The 20,882-nt window shown below is 39.0% G+C and overlaps 1 protein-coding gene across 1 annotated transcript in view; it reads right to left on the bottom strand.

Moving 5' to 3' along the window:
* FBXL13 (F-box and leucine rich repeat protein 13) overlaps positions 1-20,882 on the bottom strand; it is a gene marked incomplete at both ends in the record, with an annotated part of 183,443 nt that overhangs the window by 48,613 nt on the left and 113,948 nt on the right. Inside the window, 4 exon segments of the mRNA XM_079711473.1 lie at positions 2,396-2,519; positions 2,522-2,557; positions 2,870-2,987; positions 3,737-3,835. Coding sequence (XP_079567599.1) covers positions 2,396-2,519; positions 2,522-2,557; positions 2,870-2,987; positions 3,737-3,835 — 377 coding nt within the window.

The raw sequence follows: 20,882 nt of genomic DNA on the forward strand, positions 1-20,882 counted from the left end.
AAATCATATATATTTTTGAAATTTATCTTTTTATTACTGATTCCTAATTTAACTGCATTGTAGTTAGAAAATATAGTTTGTTTGTTACCAATACTATGAAAGTTGTGGGAACTTGCTTTAAAACTTCATACATAGGGGCTTCCCTGGTGGCGCAGTGGTTGAGAGTCCGCCTGCTGATTCAGGGGACACGGGTTCGTGCCCCGGTCCGGGAAGATCCCACATGCCACGGAGCGGCTGGGCCCGTGAGCCATGGCCACTGAGCCTGCGCGTCCGGAGCCTGTGCTCCGCAACGGGAGAGGCCACAACAGTGAGAGGCCCGCGTACTGCAAAAAAAAAAAAAAAAAAAGAAAAGAAAACACAATAAAACTTCATACATAGTCCATTTTTTGAAGGATTGATATGTGGTTGAGAAAAATGTATACTTTGACTCTCAAACTTCCTATTTTAGGTGTATCTCTTATAGATGAATTTTAAAAATCTAATCTAAAACGCTGATATTAAACCTTCTCTGTCTTTTGTTATACTCTATCACATTTTTCTTTTTATTGTTTCACTCTGCTGTCATTTCTTCAGTTATCTTCCAGCTTTGTACTTCTCTCTTCAGTGAGTTCTAATCTGCTGATAAGCAATTCATTTTCTTTATTTCAATAACTATATTTTTTATTTCTAAAAGTTAGTTTTTCAAGTAAACCTAGTTATTTTTATCACATTTTGTTGTCTGCTCATATTTCTGGTTCCATTATTTATTTCTTCAAATATTTCATACATAGTTACTTAATATTCTATGATAATTCTAATATATGAATTATGGAAGTTCAAATTTATTTTGCTTCATGGTGACTCATATCTTTGTACATTTGATGGTCTTCAGTTGTGAGCACCTATTTATTTGACTTTAACCTATGGGAACTTTGGATGCCTAAAGAGAAGGTGCTTTCCTTCAGAAAAGCTTTGAGCTAACTTCTTCCAGGGGCCTAGGTACTGTCTACCTGAGACCACTTTGTCCCCCTTGAAGAGGTCCAGAGACTGCAGAAGTCTCATCCTGCTTCCCTATCTTGAGTCTCGCTAAAACTGATTGTCTCAATGCCTATGTTGAAATGAACATTTATGCTCATAGCAGCTCTGTGTTTGCTTGGTATTCACTGTTTGTCTTAGAGAGTCTACTCATTGAGAAGGTGGTGAAGAATCATGATATTGGATATTTCTCGTACTCTTTGTGGGCTCAGCAGTGTATTGAAAGTATGTTTCATCCAAGATCTAAATTGTTTGTAGCGAGGAGTCCTTTGAAGTGTTTTGTCAACTATGAGGCTAGACACAGAAAAACCTCCATTTCTTTTTAAAATTAGGTAACCTGCAGAAGCCTGAGTGAAATATATGAATGCAATTCAATTTTATTTCACATGTTAATACAGATAGGGTTAGCTGTTACACACACACACACACACACACATCCTGCTTGCATTATGATGCCAGCTTGCTCATGAGCTTGCAACCAAGATGCCAGCTGGAACTTTAATCATCCGAAGGACTGACTAAGGGTGGAGGGTCTGCTTCCAAGTTCACTCACATGGCTGTTGACAGGAGGCCTCAGTTCCTTGCGGCTGTTGACTGGAGGCTTCATTTTGTAATCCAGGTTTTTCCCATTCCAAATCCTGTCTTTACCTCCCCTCCACAACCCATGGTGCCTCCCCATTTTAATAATAGGGAACATGGGTTAAGATTTTGTGTAGCTTAGCTTATTAGTCTGACTTGTCTTATGTTTTCCCAAATATTAACCAATTTCATTATAGATCAAATGCTACTTTGTTATCATCTGGCCCTTTAATATTATAAGAAATTTATACAAGCAAGAGGCTGAGATATCCACCAGGGAAGAAATTTTAGCAAGAATATGATCCTTGCCCACCTGAGAATACCAGGATAGAAGCCCATTTGTAACCCAGCTAAAGAAAGGGTTTCAGTAAGAACTTGCCATCTGTCCATCTGTGAGCAAACCCACACAGAGGAGAAATATAACTAGTACCCAAGAGGAAACACTTCAGTAAGATTGGTTCTTCATAGGCAAGTTGGAAAGTCCATTTGGGAAAAAGACCTATTAACTGAACTAGCTGTGAGAACCTTCACTAGGAAAGGTAGCCCATGAGTGTTCCAGCAAATTCATTTAATCTTACAAGGGCCTGTGATTCCACATATCCGGAGCATTCCCTGACAACCTCCCCCTGCCCCTACATAACCAGTCTGGGTTGGGTGCCCTTCCTTTGTTTTACCGCAGAACTCTGCATTTACCTCCACTTGGACTCCTGACTTTCATGTTTACTCTCCTAACCAATGAGCATCTTGAGGAAGTCTGAAACATTCTAGATAATCAGTGTTTCTTGACTGAATGACTCATTACCTTACACAATTTGCCAGATTCAACACAGTAAGCTGCTTCAAAGCTGAGAGGGACTTGAGGCTACCATCTGTTATTCCCTTGCAGTCCACCATGTAAATGTGACTGATATTTGGAGAATTGTTGTTATAAATTTGAAGCACACATCGGTAATCCTTTTATTTCCTGTTTTTTAAAAAAAGAAGTATTGTATTTGAATTGCCACAAGATTAAAAGTAAAAATTAATGCTGGGCTTCCCTGGTGGCGCAGTGGTTGAGAGTCCGCCTGCCGATGCAGGGGACACGGGTTCGTGTCCCGGTCTGGGAGGATCCCACATGCCGCGGGGTGGCTGGGTCCGTGAGCCATGGCCACTGAGCCTTGCGCGTCCGGAGCCTGTGCTCCGCAACGGGAGAGGCCACAACAGTGAGAGGCCCGCATACCACAAAAAAAAAAAAAAAAAAAAAATTAATGCTAAACCACTTTTTAACATCACAGACCTTCAAATCGGATCTTTCTGAGGTCACAAGTAGAAAGAGCTTTGAAAGTACAATTGGAAATATGTGGTGCACCAATGAAAACTACTGATGTAATTCGATGGCATTTTTCAACTAAAGCCTTTAGAAGAAAAAAAAAAAAAAGGTTAACCAGAGTATAGAGAACAAGGCTTATGAAAGTGATGAGGTTATTTTTTTCCTCTCAATATTTTCAGAAACAGACACATTAACTATTAAATTGTCCTAATTTCAAAGAAAATGGGACGTTTTTTCATTATATTTTAGTACACTTTCATTTGAGTAATGCATAGGAATCAACTAAATGATGTATCAAAAGTAAGAGAGGGCTTCCCTGGTGGCGCAGTGGTTGAGAGTCCGCCTGCCAATGCAGGAGACACGGGTTCGTGCCCCGATCCGGGAAGATCCCACATGCCGCGGAGCAGCTGGGCCCGTGAGCCATGCCCGCTGAGCCTGTGTGCCTCGAGCCTGTGCTCCGCAATGGGAGAGGCCACAACAGTGAGAGGCCCGCATACCGCAAAAAAAAAAAAAAAAAAAAGTAAGGGAAAACATGAGAAAATGGAATGCTGAAAAGAATCACTACATTTAGAAGCTTGACATGTAGAATTAGACTTAAAGTTTATGCTTAAGCTACAATATCATTGAAATAAAAATATCCTAACTGTGAAACGAAGCTTCTCAAGGTATTTAAGGATTCAAATGTTCAAATGTGTGTGTATAAATTTCCTAATGATTTTCTTATATAAAAAAACTAAAATGAAAAACCCATTCATATTTTTCAATAATTCAAGCCACTAGAAAATGTGCCAACCAAATGAGACTGAAAAGAAAATATAGTTTCCAACTACGTACTTTTACACAGTTGTCCATCAGAGTTGGCATGTCATTGATGGTCAGATGCCTAATCCCACTGCAGCTGTTTGCAATGTTCCTGAAGCCTTGGACTGAAATCTGAATTGTACAGAGCTGGTGAAAATGTGGGAGAACCCATTAGTATGACCTCTAATAAAACCCTAAGATAGTAATAGCCAAAGTTATGTCATGATTTTGCTACTGTGTTTTAAAATTGAAACCATAAAATATTGCAGACATAAAAGGAAACAAAGAATCTAATATTGATTTCTTTAATTTTTATATGTATGTTTTGTGAAATTATCATCACAGTTAGTCTAGTTAACTTGTTATTCTATTTTTTATTGAGGTAAAATTCATATAACATAAAATCAGTCACTTAAAAGGTCATTTAACCATTCATAATTTTGTATAACCACAACTTCTACATAGTTCCAAAACATTTTATCACCCTAAAAAGAAAGCTTTTACCTATTAAGCAGTTGCTCCCCATACTCACCTTTTCCCAGCCCCTGGCAATCACTAATCTGTTTTCTGTCTCTATGGATTTACTTATTCTAAATATTTCATATAAGTGGAATTATACAGTATGTGGTCTTTTGTGTCTAGTTTCTTTCACTTGCCTTAATGTTTTTGAAGTTCATCCACAATGTGGTATATATCAGTACTTTTTTCATTTTTTATGGCTGAATAATGTTCTATTTTATGGATATACCACATTTTGTTTATCCACTCATCTGTTGATAGATATTTTGTATATTTTGAATAGTGCTGCTATAAACATATGTGTACATCTATTTGTTTGAGTACCGGTTTTAAATTCTTTTCAGTATATACTTAGGAGTGAGATTGCCAGATCATATGGCATTTCTATGTTTAACTTTTTAAGGAACAACCAAAATATTTTCTACACTGGCCGTACTATTTCACATTCTCATCAGCAATCTACAAGCGTTCCAGTTTCTCCACATCTTTGCCAAAACTTATTTTTTATTTTTCCATATTTTCCTTTTTCAAAAAATTTCCTAATGAGTTTGAGGTGGTACCTCATTGTGATTTTGATTTGCATCTCCCTAATGCCTAATGAGATTGAACATCTTTTCATGTGCTTATTAGTCATTTGAATGTCTTCTTTAGGGAAATGTCTACTCAAGTCCTTTGACTAATTTTCAATTGGGTCATTTGTCATTTTGTTGAGTTGTAAGAGTTCCTTATATATTCTGGATTCTAGACCCTTAGGTATATGACTTACGAATATTTTCCCCATTCTTTAGGTTGTCTTTTCACCTTTTAATAATGTCCTTTCATGCACAGTTTTTAATTTTGATGAAGTCCATTTCTCTGTTTTTTCTTTTGTTGCATATGCTTTTTTTTTAAGCAATGAATATTTATTTATTTATTTTATTATTTTTTTTAACGTTTTTATTGGAGTATAATTGCTTTACAATGCTGTGTTAGTTTCTGCTTTATAACGAAGTGAATCAGTTATACATATACATATATCCCCATATCTCTTCCCTGTTATGTCTCCCTCCCTCCCACCCTCCCTATCCCACCCTTCTAGCTGGTCACAAAGCACTGAGCTGATCTCCCTGTGCTATCCGACCGCTTCCCACTAGCTATCTATTTTACATTTGGTAGTATATATATATATATATATATATATATATATATATATATATCCATATATACACTAACACTCTCTCACTTTGTCCCAACTTACCCTTCCCCCTCCCCGTGTCCTCAAGTCCATTCTCTAGCAGGTCTGCATCTTTATTCCCATCTTGCCCCTAGGTTCTTCATGATCTTTTTTTTTTTTTTTTTTTAGATTCCATATATATGTGTTAGCATATGGTATTTGTTTTTCTCTTTCTGACTTACTTCACTCTCTATGACAGACTCTAGGTCCATCCACCTCACTACAAATAACTCAATTTCGTTTCTTTTTATGGCTGAGTAATATTCCATTTATATATGTGCCACATCTTCTTTATCCATTCATCTGTCGATGGACACTTAGGTTGCTTCCATGTCCTGGCTATTGTAAATAGAGCTGCAATGAACATTGTGGTACAAGACTATGCTTTCAGGGATCATTTCTATAGTTCGTTGCATATGCTTTTGATGTCATAACTAATAATCCATTGCCAAATCCAAGGTCATGTAGATTTACCCTGAGTATTTTCTTGTAATTTTTATCATTTTATCTCTTATATTTAGGTCATTGTTCCCTTTTCAGTTGATCTTTATATATGGTGTGAGGTAGGGATCCAATTTCATTTTTTTTTTGCATGCATATATCTAGTTGTCCAGCACCAGCTGTTGAAGAGAATATTTTTTCCCCCACTGAATGGTCTTGGCACCTCTGTTGAAAATCAATTGACCATAACAGTATAGGTTTATTTCTGGACTCTCAATTCTATACGTCTGTCTGTATGCCAGTACCACACTGTTTTGATTACTATAGCTTTGTATACTGATTTCTTTCTTTCAACTATCATTATCCACATTAATGGAAGCAGCAGTGGTAGAGAGTATTCAAAGTAATTACTGATCAAGAGATCAAATATCTTCACCTATGAATGAATTACCTTAAAATAACATGTTATTTAGACTCCATTTCCTAACAAATGGTCATGAATGGGAAATGATGTACTGATTCAGTAATGGGAAACTGAGACTCTATCCAGAAACAAACATCAGGGGGATCTCTCCCACAGAGTCATCTTCACAATAGCATGACAGTGAGAACGAGGAACAGCAGTTGTATATATTATGATCTTAATCTTGTTTTAAAAAAGTATGTGTTGGGACTTCCCTGGCAGTTCAGTAGTTAAGACTCCACACTTCCAATGCAGGGGGCATGGGTTCAATCCCTGGTCAGGGAACTACATGCCACATGGTGCAGCCAAAATAAATTAAAAAATTTAAAAAGGTATGTGTCACAGACAAATGGACAAAAAACTAGAAAGACACATTTCAAAATATTGTTTGTTATCTTTGGATGCTAGGAGTATGGATTATTTTTATTTTCTTTTATATTTTAAAAATTTTATATAATGAGTGTGTAATTCTTCTCTAATCAGAAAGCAATTTATATCAAAGGAAAGAAGGAAATTCAGTCCTCTTCTTCACACAGTAGGCTTGCAGTCACATACCTAAAGAAAGTGCTGCTGAAGTAAGCTGAAAGTGAGCATCTACTGAGAACTTCTACTCCAGGACATGGTCCTTTTAACTTATTGAAAAGCCAAGACACTGGGTGATACTTGGCCTAAAAGTATCTTGTTAGATGATTTCAAAGACTTCCTGGTAAAGCTCAGGAAAACTTCTGTGGAATTCCTCTTCCTCCCACTCCTTAGTCAGTGACTGGAAGAAAAAGTTGCTGATCAGAAGATCCAAAATGTTCTGTGAGGGACTGTGGTGAGCTCAGTGAATCCAGGAGGGTTTATAATAACTACCATTTAAGTAACACTTATTGTGTACCAGATACTCATATACTGGTCTGTATAATCCTCACAACCACCTATTGGGAGGTTTTTTTTTACAAGTGAGAAAAATGAGGCCCAGAGCAGTTAAGTAATGTGTTCAAGGTCATCTAGCTCATAAATAGTGGAGCCAGGATAAGAATCCAGGCAGTCTAGTTCCAATGTACTCATTAAACTACACTACCCCTTAAGAAGATCAGCTTGCATTACTGTGCTTAAAAGGACACAAAAGACCTTTCTTTTTTTTTGAATTTTATTTAATTTATTTTTTTATACAGCAGGTTATTATTAGTTATCCATTGTATACATATGTCAATCCCAATCTCCCAATTCATCACACCACCACCACCATCCCCCTGCCACTTTCCCCCCTTGGTGTCCATACGTTTGTTCTCTATATCTGTGTCTCAATTTCTGCCCTGCAAACTGGTTCATCTGTACCATTTTTCTAGGTTCCACATATATATGTTAATATATGATATTTGTTTTTCTCTTTCTGACTTACTTCACTCTGTATTACAGTCTCTAGATCCGTCCATGTCTCTACAAATGACCCAATTTCATTCCTTTTTATGGGTGAGTAATATTCCATTGTGTATATGTACCACATCTTCTTTATCCATTTGTCTGTTGATGGGCATTTAGGTTACTTCCATGACCTGGCTATTGTAAATAGTGCTGCAGTGAACACTGCATGTGGTGTACATGTGTGTGGGGTACATGTGTCTTTAAAAGGACACAAAAGACCTTTTGCCACTGGACTCTGAGGGAAACCTGCTGCCTTGTTCCTTCACTTTTGGATCCAGATGCTAATGCTACTGTGTTAGTCAGGGTTCCCCAGAGAAAGAGATCCAATAGGAGATGGATGGATGGATGGATGGATGGATAGATAGATAGATAGAAACATACATACATACATACGTAGATACATAGTTATTATAAGGAATTGGCTCATACAACAATAGAGACTAAGAAGTCCCAAGATCTGCAGTTGGTAAGCTGGAGGCTCAGATGAGCTGAAGGTATTGTTCCAGTCTGAGTCCAAGTCTGAAGGTAGGAAAAGACCAGTGTTCTAGCTTGAGGACAGTCAGGCAAAGAGAGTGTATTTTCTCTTTCTCAGCCTTTTTGTTCTATTCAGGCCCTCAACAGATTGGATGAGACCCCCACACTGGGGAGGGCAATCTGCTTTACTTAGTCTACTGACTTAAATATTGATCTCATCCAGAAACACCCTCACAAACAAACCTAGAAAAATGTTTATCCAAAACACTGGGCACCCCATGGCCCATTCAAGTTGACACACTAAAATTAACATCACAGCTTCCTTGAAGACTTTGGACATTGACTTTTCCTAAGACTCATGGTTGATGCTCTTTTTGCTCTTGCCTGCTTTGTCCTGGCTGATCATCCGAGCTTCCCTGGCCACATTTTTCTTCCAGATTAGCATCTTTGAGACCATTCATCCTATCTTGCACCACTAACTCTCTGAATCATACACAACTGAAAAGAAAGCCCTAAGACCTTATTGTTGCCTCACATTTTCAAGTTAAAACAGAAACTCTCTAGCCCTAAAGTTTTAATTCTAAATATTTAATTAAGGAACTTTAGTGTCTTAAATTATGAAATTGGTAGGGTAAAAATTCCATTTTTTAATATTTTATTGAAGTATAGTTAATTTACAACGTGTTAATTTCTGCTGTACAGCAAAGTGATTCAGTTATACATATATATTCTTTTTCATATTCTTTTCCATTATGGCTTATCACAGGATATTGAATATAATAGTTCCCTGTGCTATATAGTAGGACCTTGTTTATCCATCCTATATATACTAGTTTGCGTCTGCTAATCCCAAACTCACGATCAAAAATACAATTTTTAATGCATATGTATGAGTATTATTTAACTTGTGTAGCCTGATTTCATTATTTAAATTGTATAGCTTAATTTTTATTATTTAACTTGTGTACCTTTATGAGAAATCATGTTTTTCAGCACTGTGAGCATTCTCACAGAGTACATGTGATTATACCATGTTGTGAAAGGGCTTAGCTCATAACTGACTCCTCACACGTAAAGACATACTATAAAATGGCTAGAGGTGGGAACAGTAGAAAAAGAGACAGGCTATTGTAAGGAGCTTGGACTTCTATAGACCGAGGTAGCCCCAGGAGATAAGGAAATGGAGACTCAGGTCTCTTGATCAATTTTCTCCAGATTACAAATTGATCCGGCAAGAACACAGATGTGCAAACTCTTAATCCAGTACTCCTTCTGATTAACACTCTTCAACAATAACATCCAGTTCAAATGTTCCATTCCAGCTTCCAGAGTTCTTCAAACCTAGTCACTCCGGCCAGAAAGACATCCAACTTCTTCAATACTCAGTGGACCTCTCTGCTCTTTGTCTGACCATCTTACGTTTCCCTGCCTCTTTCTCTTTTCATCTAATCAATCCTTAACTATTCCTCAGGTTCCAATGACTCCAGCCCTATTCTGCTACCTTCCTTCTCTTTCCCTTACAGGTCTATAAGTATTTTAGCCTATAACTTTCCTATAATCTGTGCATATCTTATTTCCCCCAAGGAGATGATCTTATACTCTTTTTTTTTTAACTTCTTACTGTGTTGGATAACTATTAGGGGGTGAATGAATTAAATTTAGGAGTAAGACAAAGTCTGGGAAAGAGTACAGAATTTGGCTGAAGACAAGATTGAAAATGATTCCAAGCTGAAAGTAAAGCACAAGCAAAGGCAAAGCAGTGGAAGCACTGGGCTTAAATGAAGTGGCAAGATCACCCTTGAGATGAATAAGAAAACTTAGTAGGTAAAGAGGGAAGGAAAACTAATGGAAGACCCATAAGGCAAAAGTTACGTATTTCATATTGTACTGCCATGGATTCTTGAATAAGTTTTCCATAAATATTCCCAGAGGAAAGTCCAGGGGAGATGAATTAACATTATAAATCTGGAGAACAGAGGAGGGGGAAAGAATGCTGGGCTTGGAGTCGGCAGAGCTGGGTTTGAGTCTGGTGCTGCCTCTTTCTCACTTGCAACAAAAGGTAACTCAACCTATCTGATGCTTTACAGATGTTTTCTCATCTATCAAACGGATATAATAATGCTTATTTTAGGAGTTTCTTGAGAAAACAAATAGAGTAATGTATATAAAAGTGATTAGTTAGCACAATATCTGGCATGTGCTTTGAGAACCAGTTTTCTTGTTACTGTTCTTCTGGGCACATTGTGAGCCCACAGAAAAATAAAGATTCAAGGCCTTGAAAGATCATTCTAGTCCATCCCTCACATTGTAAACATAAAGAAAAGGTATTTAGAGACATTGTGTGATTTGAGAACAGGTTCCTTATCTGTTCCTCACTGTGCGTCCCCAGTGCTGGACATAGTGTCAGGCACAGAGTGGGTGCTCCGTACGTGCTGAATGAATGAAAGTGTTCCTGAGTCACACCGTCGATGGCGGAGCCAAGGATAGAGACCATTTCTCTCGTTGTGACTCACAACTCCAGGGATGGAAACAATTGTTTTTCACAACATTTCTAAATTCCTCCCCTTTATCTCAGCCCTAGTCTATTACCCTAACACTAGCCTCTCCAATAATGGCTTCCCCAAAACAAGCGAAAACCTTTTTCTGTCTTGCTTTCTTGGAAACATGCTCATGACAAGATTTCCGGAACAAGGGGAAAAAATGAGAGCAGTAATCAGCCACAGCTGAGTGGTTCCTTGCAATGCAGCCAAAAAACTGGGTGCTATCAACCAGTAAGATTGTATACAGAAAAGTGGGGGCAGGGAGACCTCTGAGAAAAGCTTTTTAGTTTTGTCCTGGCATGAAACACTTAGTTCTCTACACAGTTTATTTTAGAATATCCAAAGAGTTGCTTGGCTAATATTTCATGACTCAAGTATTCCTGCCAGAATCCTTTGGGGTAACCAACTATTAGTTGTCCTTTCTCTTCACTGAAAGAATGGTGATATAAGCCTGAAATTAAAGATTCCTCTCTAGGAGGAAAAAGCAAACTATTTTACCACGTTAAAATAACGGGTTTCACCACATCTGGTATCTGTGCATTTTCTGTATAGGATTCTTACAAAACTTGGGATCTAATCTCTTGTTGTTCCGTTTTGAGGTGATTTGGGCTTCAGTTTGGGCACCAACTGGAGCCCTGCCACTCTGCTATTTTCTGGTTTAAGTTCCCATTGATTTAGGAACTTGGGGAAGTTGGCCACACCAGTGGTGTTCCAGTCTCAAGCCCCAGCAGACTGCTACTGTAGTGCTAATGGGGGAGAAACCTTGGTGATCACAGGGAAATTCTCTCCATCTGCCTCATGTGTCTCAACCCATCAGCACAACAGGACAGAGCTGTCTGTGTGGGAAATGAGCTATCAGTGAGCCATACAAAATGAAGACGAAAGTGCTGTGCATCAGGGTCTAGCTCAGATCCCTCCTAGCCACTCCAAAGTGGTAAAAAGAAGGAAGAGACTTACCTCGGTGAGGATGGCATCTTACCAAGCTCCCACTTTCCACTTCTTAACAACAGTGTCTTTGAATCAGTTAGCTCAACAGCACAGAAAAGAGGTATATATAGGGCCAGACCCTCTATGACAGCTAGAAATATCCATCTTAGGTAGACATGGCCCACATTGTGTTCCTGTACCATTTCCAGCTGTTTCTCTCATTCTAACCAGCACTGCAACCAGTGACTAATGTGTAATGTGATGACTTTAGTCATATCCATATATCCTTCATGACTTCTTGGTGACCTCAGAGAAGCCTGGCTTAGCAAGTAGAATGAATTGTTGGAGAGAAAGACAAAGATTTCTCCCAAAACATTATGGAATATTATGTTTTACTGCATTCAAATGTGCCACAAGCTTCAATAGCAACACTTCCCAGGATCTGTGTTAACAGGGCTTGACAGGCTTTCAAATATTGTGTCCTCTGTGGCGACAGGAAGAGAGGTCTAATTGTTATCCCTGCCAATCTCTCTCTTTGGATGATGCTGTACTTCCCAGTCTGTATATTCTTCATGGCCACCCCCTCCTCTATGTTCACTAATGCACTTCTCCCAGGTAGCCCTGGAAGAAGCTTCAGATAGAGCTGTCTCTTTCTGTTACATCTCAGAGCACCAACGACCAGAGCCCTCACTTTGCATTTTGCATCTTCTGCCTTATATGCACATGTCTTATATCTAAACAGCATCTTATCCCTCATGTCCTTTACAGTACAGCACCGTGCTTAGCGCAAAGTATGATGCAACAACCGCTTGTTAGTAGACCAAGTAGTTGTCAAACAAGTTGTTTGTAGAATGTAAATTTGTAGTTCCAAAGTGTGTGTGGGGGTGGGGCATAGTCAATACGGTCATTTGTTAAAGATTGCCATATATATCTAAAAACACTGAACAGGGCTTCCCTGGTGGCGCAGTGGTTGAGAGTCCGCCTGCCGATGCAGGGGACACGGGTTCGTGCCCCGGTCCGGGAAGATCCCACATGCCACGGAGCGGCTGGGCCCTTGAGCCACGGCCGCTGAGCCTGCGCGTCCGGAGCCTGTGCTCCGCAACGGGAGAGGCCACAACAGTGAGAGGCCCGTGTATCGCAAAAAAAAAAAAAAAAAGAACCCCAAAACACTGAACAGCCAAATATGAAAAAAAACCTTTCATTTTCCAATGTGAGTAAGGAACTAGAACACAAGATTATTAAAGCCTGCAGATGCCAGGAAGGCAAACATGCGTGCCAACTCTGCATGTACTCACCGCGCAATGACTCAGAGCTGCGATCTGCAGAAGCAGGCTGACCCTTCCTAAACTTTACCATTCTTGTCTAGAGTATACTATGTTGTTCTCTTCCTCACCCACTGGCCAAATTACTTATAGCTTCCCCTGTATTATAACAGAGCTTTATCTCCTTTTTTTTTAAGATTTTTTTTATGTGGACCATTTTTAAAGTCTTTATTGAATTTGTTACAATATTGTTTCTGTTTTTTATGTTTTGGTTTTTTTGGCTGTGAGGCATGTGGGATCTTAGCTACCCGACCAGGGGTCAAATCCTCACCCCCTACACTGGAAGGCGAAGTATTAACCACTAGACCACCAGGGAAGTCCCTATCTCTTTTTTAACCAAGAGAATCACAACTATAATACTTTATTTTTACAACACAATGATCCATAGAGCTACTTGGTTTGTCTAGATTAATTGAGCTAGATGGTGGCTTTACAGCTACAATCCTAACTACAGGCTTCAACCAGGTCCAGAGACCTAAGTAGAGTTTTATGAGCAGTTCATGAAATTCTGTGTGTAAGTCATTTCCTATGATAGGGAACAGAGGAGAAACTAAAATAAGTATGTTTTTTCAGAAAGCATTAAAATTTTTTTCAAACCTTTTCTCCAGAGGGGTAAGTATGATCTTAGTGCCCTGAGACTCATCATTTTGTCTTCTGATTCTTCAAGATCTAAAAATTGTTTCCAGATGTTTTATTTTTTACTACTTAATGTAATAAACATCCTTATACATTTTGGCTACAAAGAGATTGCCTTAATCTATGGATGCTAAACGATAGGTGTTTGTTATATTTCTTTATATTTTATTTTCAGTATGGCTAGTATAAAGTTATAGTCAAACTAATAATAACAACCATTTAAACTTCCATGAGTCCTGTCTACAAGAAACGTAAAAAGATGTTAATAACTTCTTCTATTTTTTTTTTCCCAACACGGGTTGAAGTGCGATTCAAACAGGACACAAAGCATTCCTTTAACAAAGGGAAACTCAGGCACAAGAACTGACCCAGAAAAGCAGACATTGCGCTGTGACTTTTCTGATTCGTGGCTGCTTTTCCACTAGAACCCCTCCTTATTGATGACACTTAAGACCACATAACATTTTTTTCAGATACGAAATGCAGCAATAATTTTTTACCGTACACAGTATATAGCACTTTATAGTTTTACAGATGATAGTCTAGTGGTTAAGAGCCTGGTCTTCAGAATTAGGTGGATCAAGGTTCTAATCTTGACCCCGACATTTTCTATGTGACCTTAGGCAAGTTACTTCCTCTGTCTTAGCATCGTTTCCAGTGGTGTGTGGAGCCAGCTTATACTAGCTTGCAAGAGCAGATTGTTAAAATGTTAGGAGCTATGGAAGCCAGTTGTTAAACACAGCTAGTTAAAAGATTAAATCATATAAACTTAAATAAACTATATTAACAAGTGTAGTGAATACCCAAACTCATGACCTTCTAATTATTTTACCACATGTTACCATTATCTATGCTCTTGAAGATATATATGTTTATTATATCTGTATGGTGACCGTATTACATAAGGCACATTTCTTCCTATCTCTCTGTTCAGTGACCTCTTGTTGTTAGCTTGAAATAGGCCATGGTGAGAGTTTTGACACCATGGAAGTCAACAACCACTGTAACTCCAGGATTTGCATGTTCCTATCCAGTTGTTCGATGTTTACCAACTGACCAGTGTTCAGTTTCCACATCTCAAAAATGGGAATAGTGAGACTGACCTCATGTAGTTATTTATAAATATTAAATGAGATAATAAATGTAAAACACTTTCTTCAACACCTAGCTCATAGCCAATACCCAACAAATGGTAGCAGTTATTATTACCATCCATTAAAGTATAGAATAAGGGAAAATGTAATCAAATAAATATTAACTGAATTATAATTTTGAATTTGGCTGTTACCAATTTAGTTTGGTACATAAACTGTGCATTCACAACTGGTTTAGCTGGTCACATAACTCTTATTGTTCCATTTACCTCCTGCTGATAAAGTACCGGATCTGTACCTCCACTCCCAGCTGTGCTCCAAGGACCCGACTTCCACTTGCAATTAGTTCTTGTCATTGACAACCAGGTATATCACAGGAACCTCAAATTCAGCTTTTCCAAAATAACATTCATTATTCTTTTCCCCCAGTCGTACTCCTTCTTCAGTTATCTTGGTTAGTCATCCTACAGAAACACAAAATCCTAAAGCTGAAAAATATCTCAGAGATCATCTGGCTAACCTAGCCATTCTACAGAAGAGAGAACTGAAGCAGAAAAAGCAAGTAAATGTCCAGGGTTGCACAAGTGCTTAGTGACATAGCAAGGACTAGATCCCGGGTCTCTTAACTTCAGTTTGAGGCTCCTTTCACCATCCCACTGCTTTCTGCTGTATGAGAGAGAGAGTGAGAGAGATTGCTCTGCTTATGCAGTCTCTGTTCCATTTGGCTAATACATTCATCCCTGGATGTGCCTCCGTGGCTTTCTCCCACCTCCACCACAAACCCCAGGGGTGAATAAGTAAGACCTTCCATGATCTTTGCCTCTCTGAAAGGGGAGGTTGGAATTTATGTAGCCTAGAGAGAACTGAAATGTCCTTAGAATCTTCCAGTTTGCAGTTTACACAGTGTACCTTTAAGATTCATGGGTCCCAGAGAGATTTAATAGTACAGGAACTATTGATAAACCATTATTACTATATTGAGTATTCCAATCATTTGAACATTTCTGGGATGCTGTCCCTTTTCATTGCTGTTGACTTGTGTAGTAACTGAAAAATAATTGATGAAAACATACTTTCACTTTAGTATTTTGTAGTTTCCTAGGCTCTTTTCTCCCTGTAAATCTAAAGAAATGTCAGACCCAACTCTTACCAAGAAAAGATCATCAGACCTTGCTGTAGCAAGTTGCCAACTTCTCAGATACCTAACAAGCCTCCTGAGCGTCCACCTGAAGAACCTGGCTAGCCATACCCTGAAATTGGCTGCAGTTTCATTCATTCATTCATGAAACATTGATCAAAGTCCTACTATGTGCCAGGTATTTATTATGCACTGAGGATACAGATACAGATAAATAAGGCACCATCCTGACCGTCAAGGAGCTCACAGTGGGGCGGAGAGCAGACAAATAAGCAGACCATCAAATACATAGAGAATGCTTAGTGGAGGTGGAATGAAGGGATCTTAACCCAGCTTGGGTTAGGGGAAAGGAGGGGTCCCTACAGAAGGTTGTGACTGAGCAGAGCCTCAACGGGTATATGAAAGTTAACCTGGTGAATGGAAGAAAGGGACAGTATGCCGGTGTTTAGTCAGAGGGCAAAAAGTGAGCCTAGTGGAAGTACTTAGACTGGAAATGAAGAGCACGGGAACGGAGAGGCAGAAACTGTTGTAAGTTCTCTTGCTCTCTGGTTTAACTGAAATCTTAAATCTGTACCTTGGCCCAAACTCCCCACTCTTCATCTGGCTCCTTTTCCCACTTCATGTTCAGAGTTACTGGTTTCTGGGCATTTGGGTTTCAACCAGAGGTTGGCTTCAGCCTAGCCTTCCTTCCCAGCATAGCTGTGATTATTCCATGCCTAGCTTCCTACATAATGCTATAACCCACTGCTAAACACAATTGGAGATACATGCATCTGTAGGAAAAGTGGCTACCCAAAGGCAATATCAACATGAGAACCCTTGGAGTTACACACAAACAGAGCAGAGGGTAAAGGAAAAGCATAACCAGGAATCACTGCCCTCCTAATTGGCACTTTCTCATGTACGTGTAAGATAGACTTATCCTTTCCATTAAAACTCTTAATCCTACCCGTATTTTCTTCTTTGAGATTTTGAAAGAAACAAGACCATATGTTAGAGAGCTCTGATATGAACATGGAACTAATATGGATCTCTTTGGAGCATTTTAGCTGATGTATTTTTATCCACTTATTCATTCATTTGGGGGTATGTGAGAAAGACTTAAAGGAGGTGAGAAAGCCATACAGGTAGCTGCAGAAAGAGTGTTCCCGGCAAGGAAAACAGCCAGTGCAAAAAACCCGAAGGCAAGAGCTTGTGTGTTGAAAGAACATCAAGGAAGCCAGTGTGGCTGGAGCAGAGTTGGCAAGAGGAAGAGTAGTAGGAAGTGACGTCAGAGAGACAATGAGGGAAGGAGGCAGATTATATGGGATCCTGAAGGTCCTTCCAAGGCTTTTGTTTTATTGAGTAAATAGGAAGACTTGCCAGGTATTGGAACTGAGGCAGAACATTGACTTGGGTTTTCAAAAGACCATTCTAGATGCGACTGTGTTGAGAGGAAACTTAGAGGTTGAAGTGAAAGCACAGAGACCAGTTAGGAAGCTATCACAATAATCCGGGCAAGAGATGATGGTGACCTGGACCTGGGTAGTAACTGTGAAAATGGTGAGGAGTGGTCAGATCCTGGAGAGATTCTGAAGTGATAGTCAACTGGACTTCCTGACAGTGCATGTGGATTGTGAGAGAAAAAGTCAAGAATATTGTAATAGTTGGCTAGGTCTGCTGTAACTAAGTACCACAAACTGGTGGCTTAAACAACAGAATTTTGTTGTCTAACAGTTCTGGAGGCCAAAAGGTCCAAGATCACAGTGTTAGCAGGGTTGGTTCCTTCAGTGTGAGGGAAGGATATGGTTCAGGCCTCTCTCATTGGTTTGTAGATGGCTATCTTCATGTTTACGTGGCGCTCTCCAGTATGCATGTGTCCGTGTCCAAATTTCCCCTTTTTATAAGGACATCAGTCACATTGGATTAGGGCCCACCCTAATGATCTCATCTTAACTGATTACATCTGTAATGACCTTATTTCCAAACAAGGTCACATTCTAAGATACCAGGGGTTAGGAATTCAACATCTTAATTTGGAGCGGATACAATTCAGTCTGTAACAGATGACTCCAAGACTTTTGGCCTAAGCAGCTGTAAACATGGAGCTGTCATTAACTGAGATAGGAAAGGCCGAAGGTGGAGCAAGGAGTTACATTTTCCAGCAGGGATTTTTTTTTTTTTTTTTAAGATTTAAGAGTCTAGGGACTTCGCTCATGGTCCAATGGTAAAGAATCCACCTTGCAATTCAGGGGACGCAGGTTTGATCCCTGGTCAGGGAAGTTAGATCCCACATGCCGCGGGGCAACTAAGCCCACGTGCCACAACTGCTGAGCTTGCGTGCCTCAACTAGAGCCCTCGTGCTGCAGCTAAGACCCGATGCAACCAAAAATAAATTAAATGAATAAATTTTTTAAAAGATATGAGTCTAAAATTCAAGAGAGAACTCTGGGTTGAAGATATATATTATCTATCATATATATGTGTCTGTGTATCTATACATAATATGTGTATATGTATATATATGTACATGCATATATACATATATTACTTCTCTCTATATATAACATATATAAGTACTCCTATATACATATATACTCCTATAAACACATATACATGCACATGTATATATGCATATATAAACGTACTCCTATGTGCATACATTACATATATATGTATATGTATATACGTATGTGAGCATATATTTGTGTGTGTATATTATGCATATACATATGTAATGATTTTATATATACATTATATATTTTTTTTATATGTATACATATATGAGTGTTTGTTGTTGGGTTTTTTCAGCATAATTTTAGATTTATAGAAAATTTGCAAAGATAATACAGAGATTTCCCACATACCTCTTACCCAGCTTCTCCTGATGTTAACATCTAAAATAACCATGGTACATTTGTCAAAACTAAAAAATTAACATTGTTACAGTGCTATTAACTAAACTACAAATTCTATTCCTGTTTCACCAGTTTTTCTATAATGTCTTTTTTCCTGTTCTAGGATCTAGTCCAGGATACCATACTACATTTAAAAATTTCTAATTGACATGTGTTGAATTTTTGACATCAGATGGTACAAAACTAGATACAGTCCAGGATTTATATATGATGTAAAGCAAGGATTAGCATTCTCTGAGGCCTGTATATTAAAGATTTCTATGATTATGAGGGCTGGTTGGCTGCACCATATTTCCTTCCCTTCCATTTTTAAGTCGCTGTCCATTGCCATACTCTGTAGCCCCAGTTAAAGAACAGGAAATAAAACCGTATATCCTACTTTTGAAACGCTAGTGACCTCTGGTCTGAAGACATGCATGGCACAGACCAGTGTCCTCTAAAGAAAGAGGGAAAGTCAAACTGACCACAAGCCAGAGCTGACAGATCACGTGAGAATGACGGGTTTGTCTGGATATTCACTACTCAGTCTTCTGCTCTCATTGGAACTGCAGACCTTGGCTTTGTAGAGCCCATGGCAACAGTTTTCAGCTAGGGTGCTTCTGTAATTCTCACTACCCACTTTCAATAGGGCACAGCCATGTTGTCATAAAAGGACCCGAGACACCCACATGAACAGATTCGTTGGTATTGTAGAGTGTCTCTGGGGGAGCACCTCAGACAGGAAGTGGAAAGTTGGACCTTACATTCTGGTCAGGAACCTGTCCTCTGAGCCTTCTCCCAGTGATGGCTGTGTTCCTGATGCTGAGTGCTGCAGCAGAGGTTGCTGGAAGCAGGTGACTAATTCTGTATGGGTTTCCGGGCTTGTCTGAAGGAGGGGTCCCTGAGGTCAGGAGGCTGATGGTTCATCTCTCACCACGGTTTGTCTAGTCAGGGATTCAGTTCCCTGGCTCCAGCTCTGGTGATAGTATACTGAAATTCCACACCTTTGCCTTACTCTTTTCTGCTAACTCTGCTCATAGCAGTTCACACACTTCCTTTGACTGGCTAGGAAGGCAGAGAAGAAGGAAGCCACTGCCGAAAAAGGTCAACCTGAGCCCTACAGAGAACAGAAAATGAGTATAGATAAAGGAAAATTGTTCTGCTGCTGGAAGGCAGTTGAGAATGAGGACATTATTACTGGACTATCTCTATTGTACCTAGATGCTGTTAATACCTTTTTCACACTGTTGTTGATGGTAATTGTTGGTCTTCCATCTCTACTTTGCTGTGATAACTCTTTATTGGAGTTCTTTTTCTTGATTTAATGTAAGAACGCCTTTGGGTTTCCACTCCAACTTTTTTTTTTTCTTTTGTACGCAGAGGAGTTTCTTCCTATTTCTTCTTTATTAGAACCTGTCTTCCCAAAGTCTCCTGCTTACTGATCCAGTGGTCTTCCCTTTCTCTGTAGATGTCTTGTGGCAAGAAGGAAAGGCCTCCAGAGCGGTGTACAGTAGTGAGAAGGAGCTCACTGACCTCCTTGTGAAGGCGAGCGAGTGCCCAGTACTTGAAGGGAGTGTGTGGCCCTGCCACTTTAGATTACCGCATTTTTTCCTCCTTATTTTTGTAATTTAAAAAAATTACTTAATGAAAGTTTATTGTTAAAATAAAACTAAAGAGGTTTAGAAAGTGTCTCTTTACCCAGACATAGGCGAATATGCGTAATATTGTCAAAGACACCTTCAATCTGTAAAAAAGTAAAATGTTACTTATGTTTCCAGGCTTCATAGACGCCCTGTGTAGAAGGCAGATTTAGATATCTTGTCTTAATGACAAGATATGTTTTGTTGGATCAGAAGAGACAAAGGATGGAAACTGGGTCATAATTTCCTGTACTACCTGAGTCTCAAATCACATGATCTGAGAATGAGCAGTGGTCTCAATTATAATTCAAATAATTCTCATTTTTTGTTGACTTTAAAATTGCCTTTAGCTTTTTCCATTTCTAATCAAATTTATTTTTTAAACCCCACTTTGTCATATAAAATTGGCATTGGACTGCTGGTCTCTAAGGTCTTTGTGTTTGATCATTGTAACTATGAAACTGCCCATACCTTACTAAATATTGT

This window comes from Hyperoodon ampullatus (assembly GCF_949752795.1).
Source record: "Hyperoodon ampullatus genome assembly, chromosome: 9".
NCBI lineage: Eukaryota > Metazoa > Chordata > Mammalia > Artiodactyla > Ziphiidae > Hyperoodon > Hyperoodon ampullatus.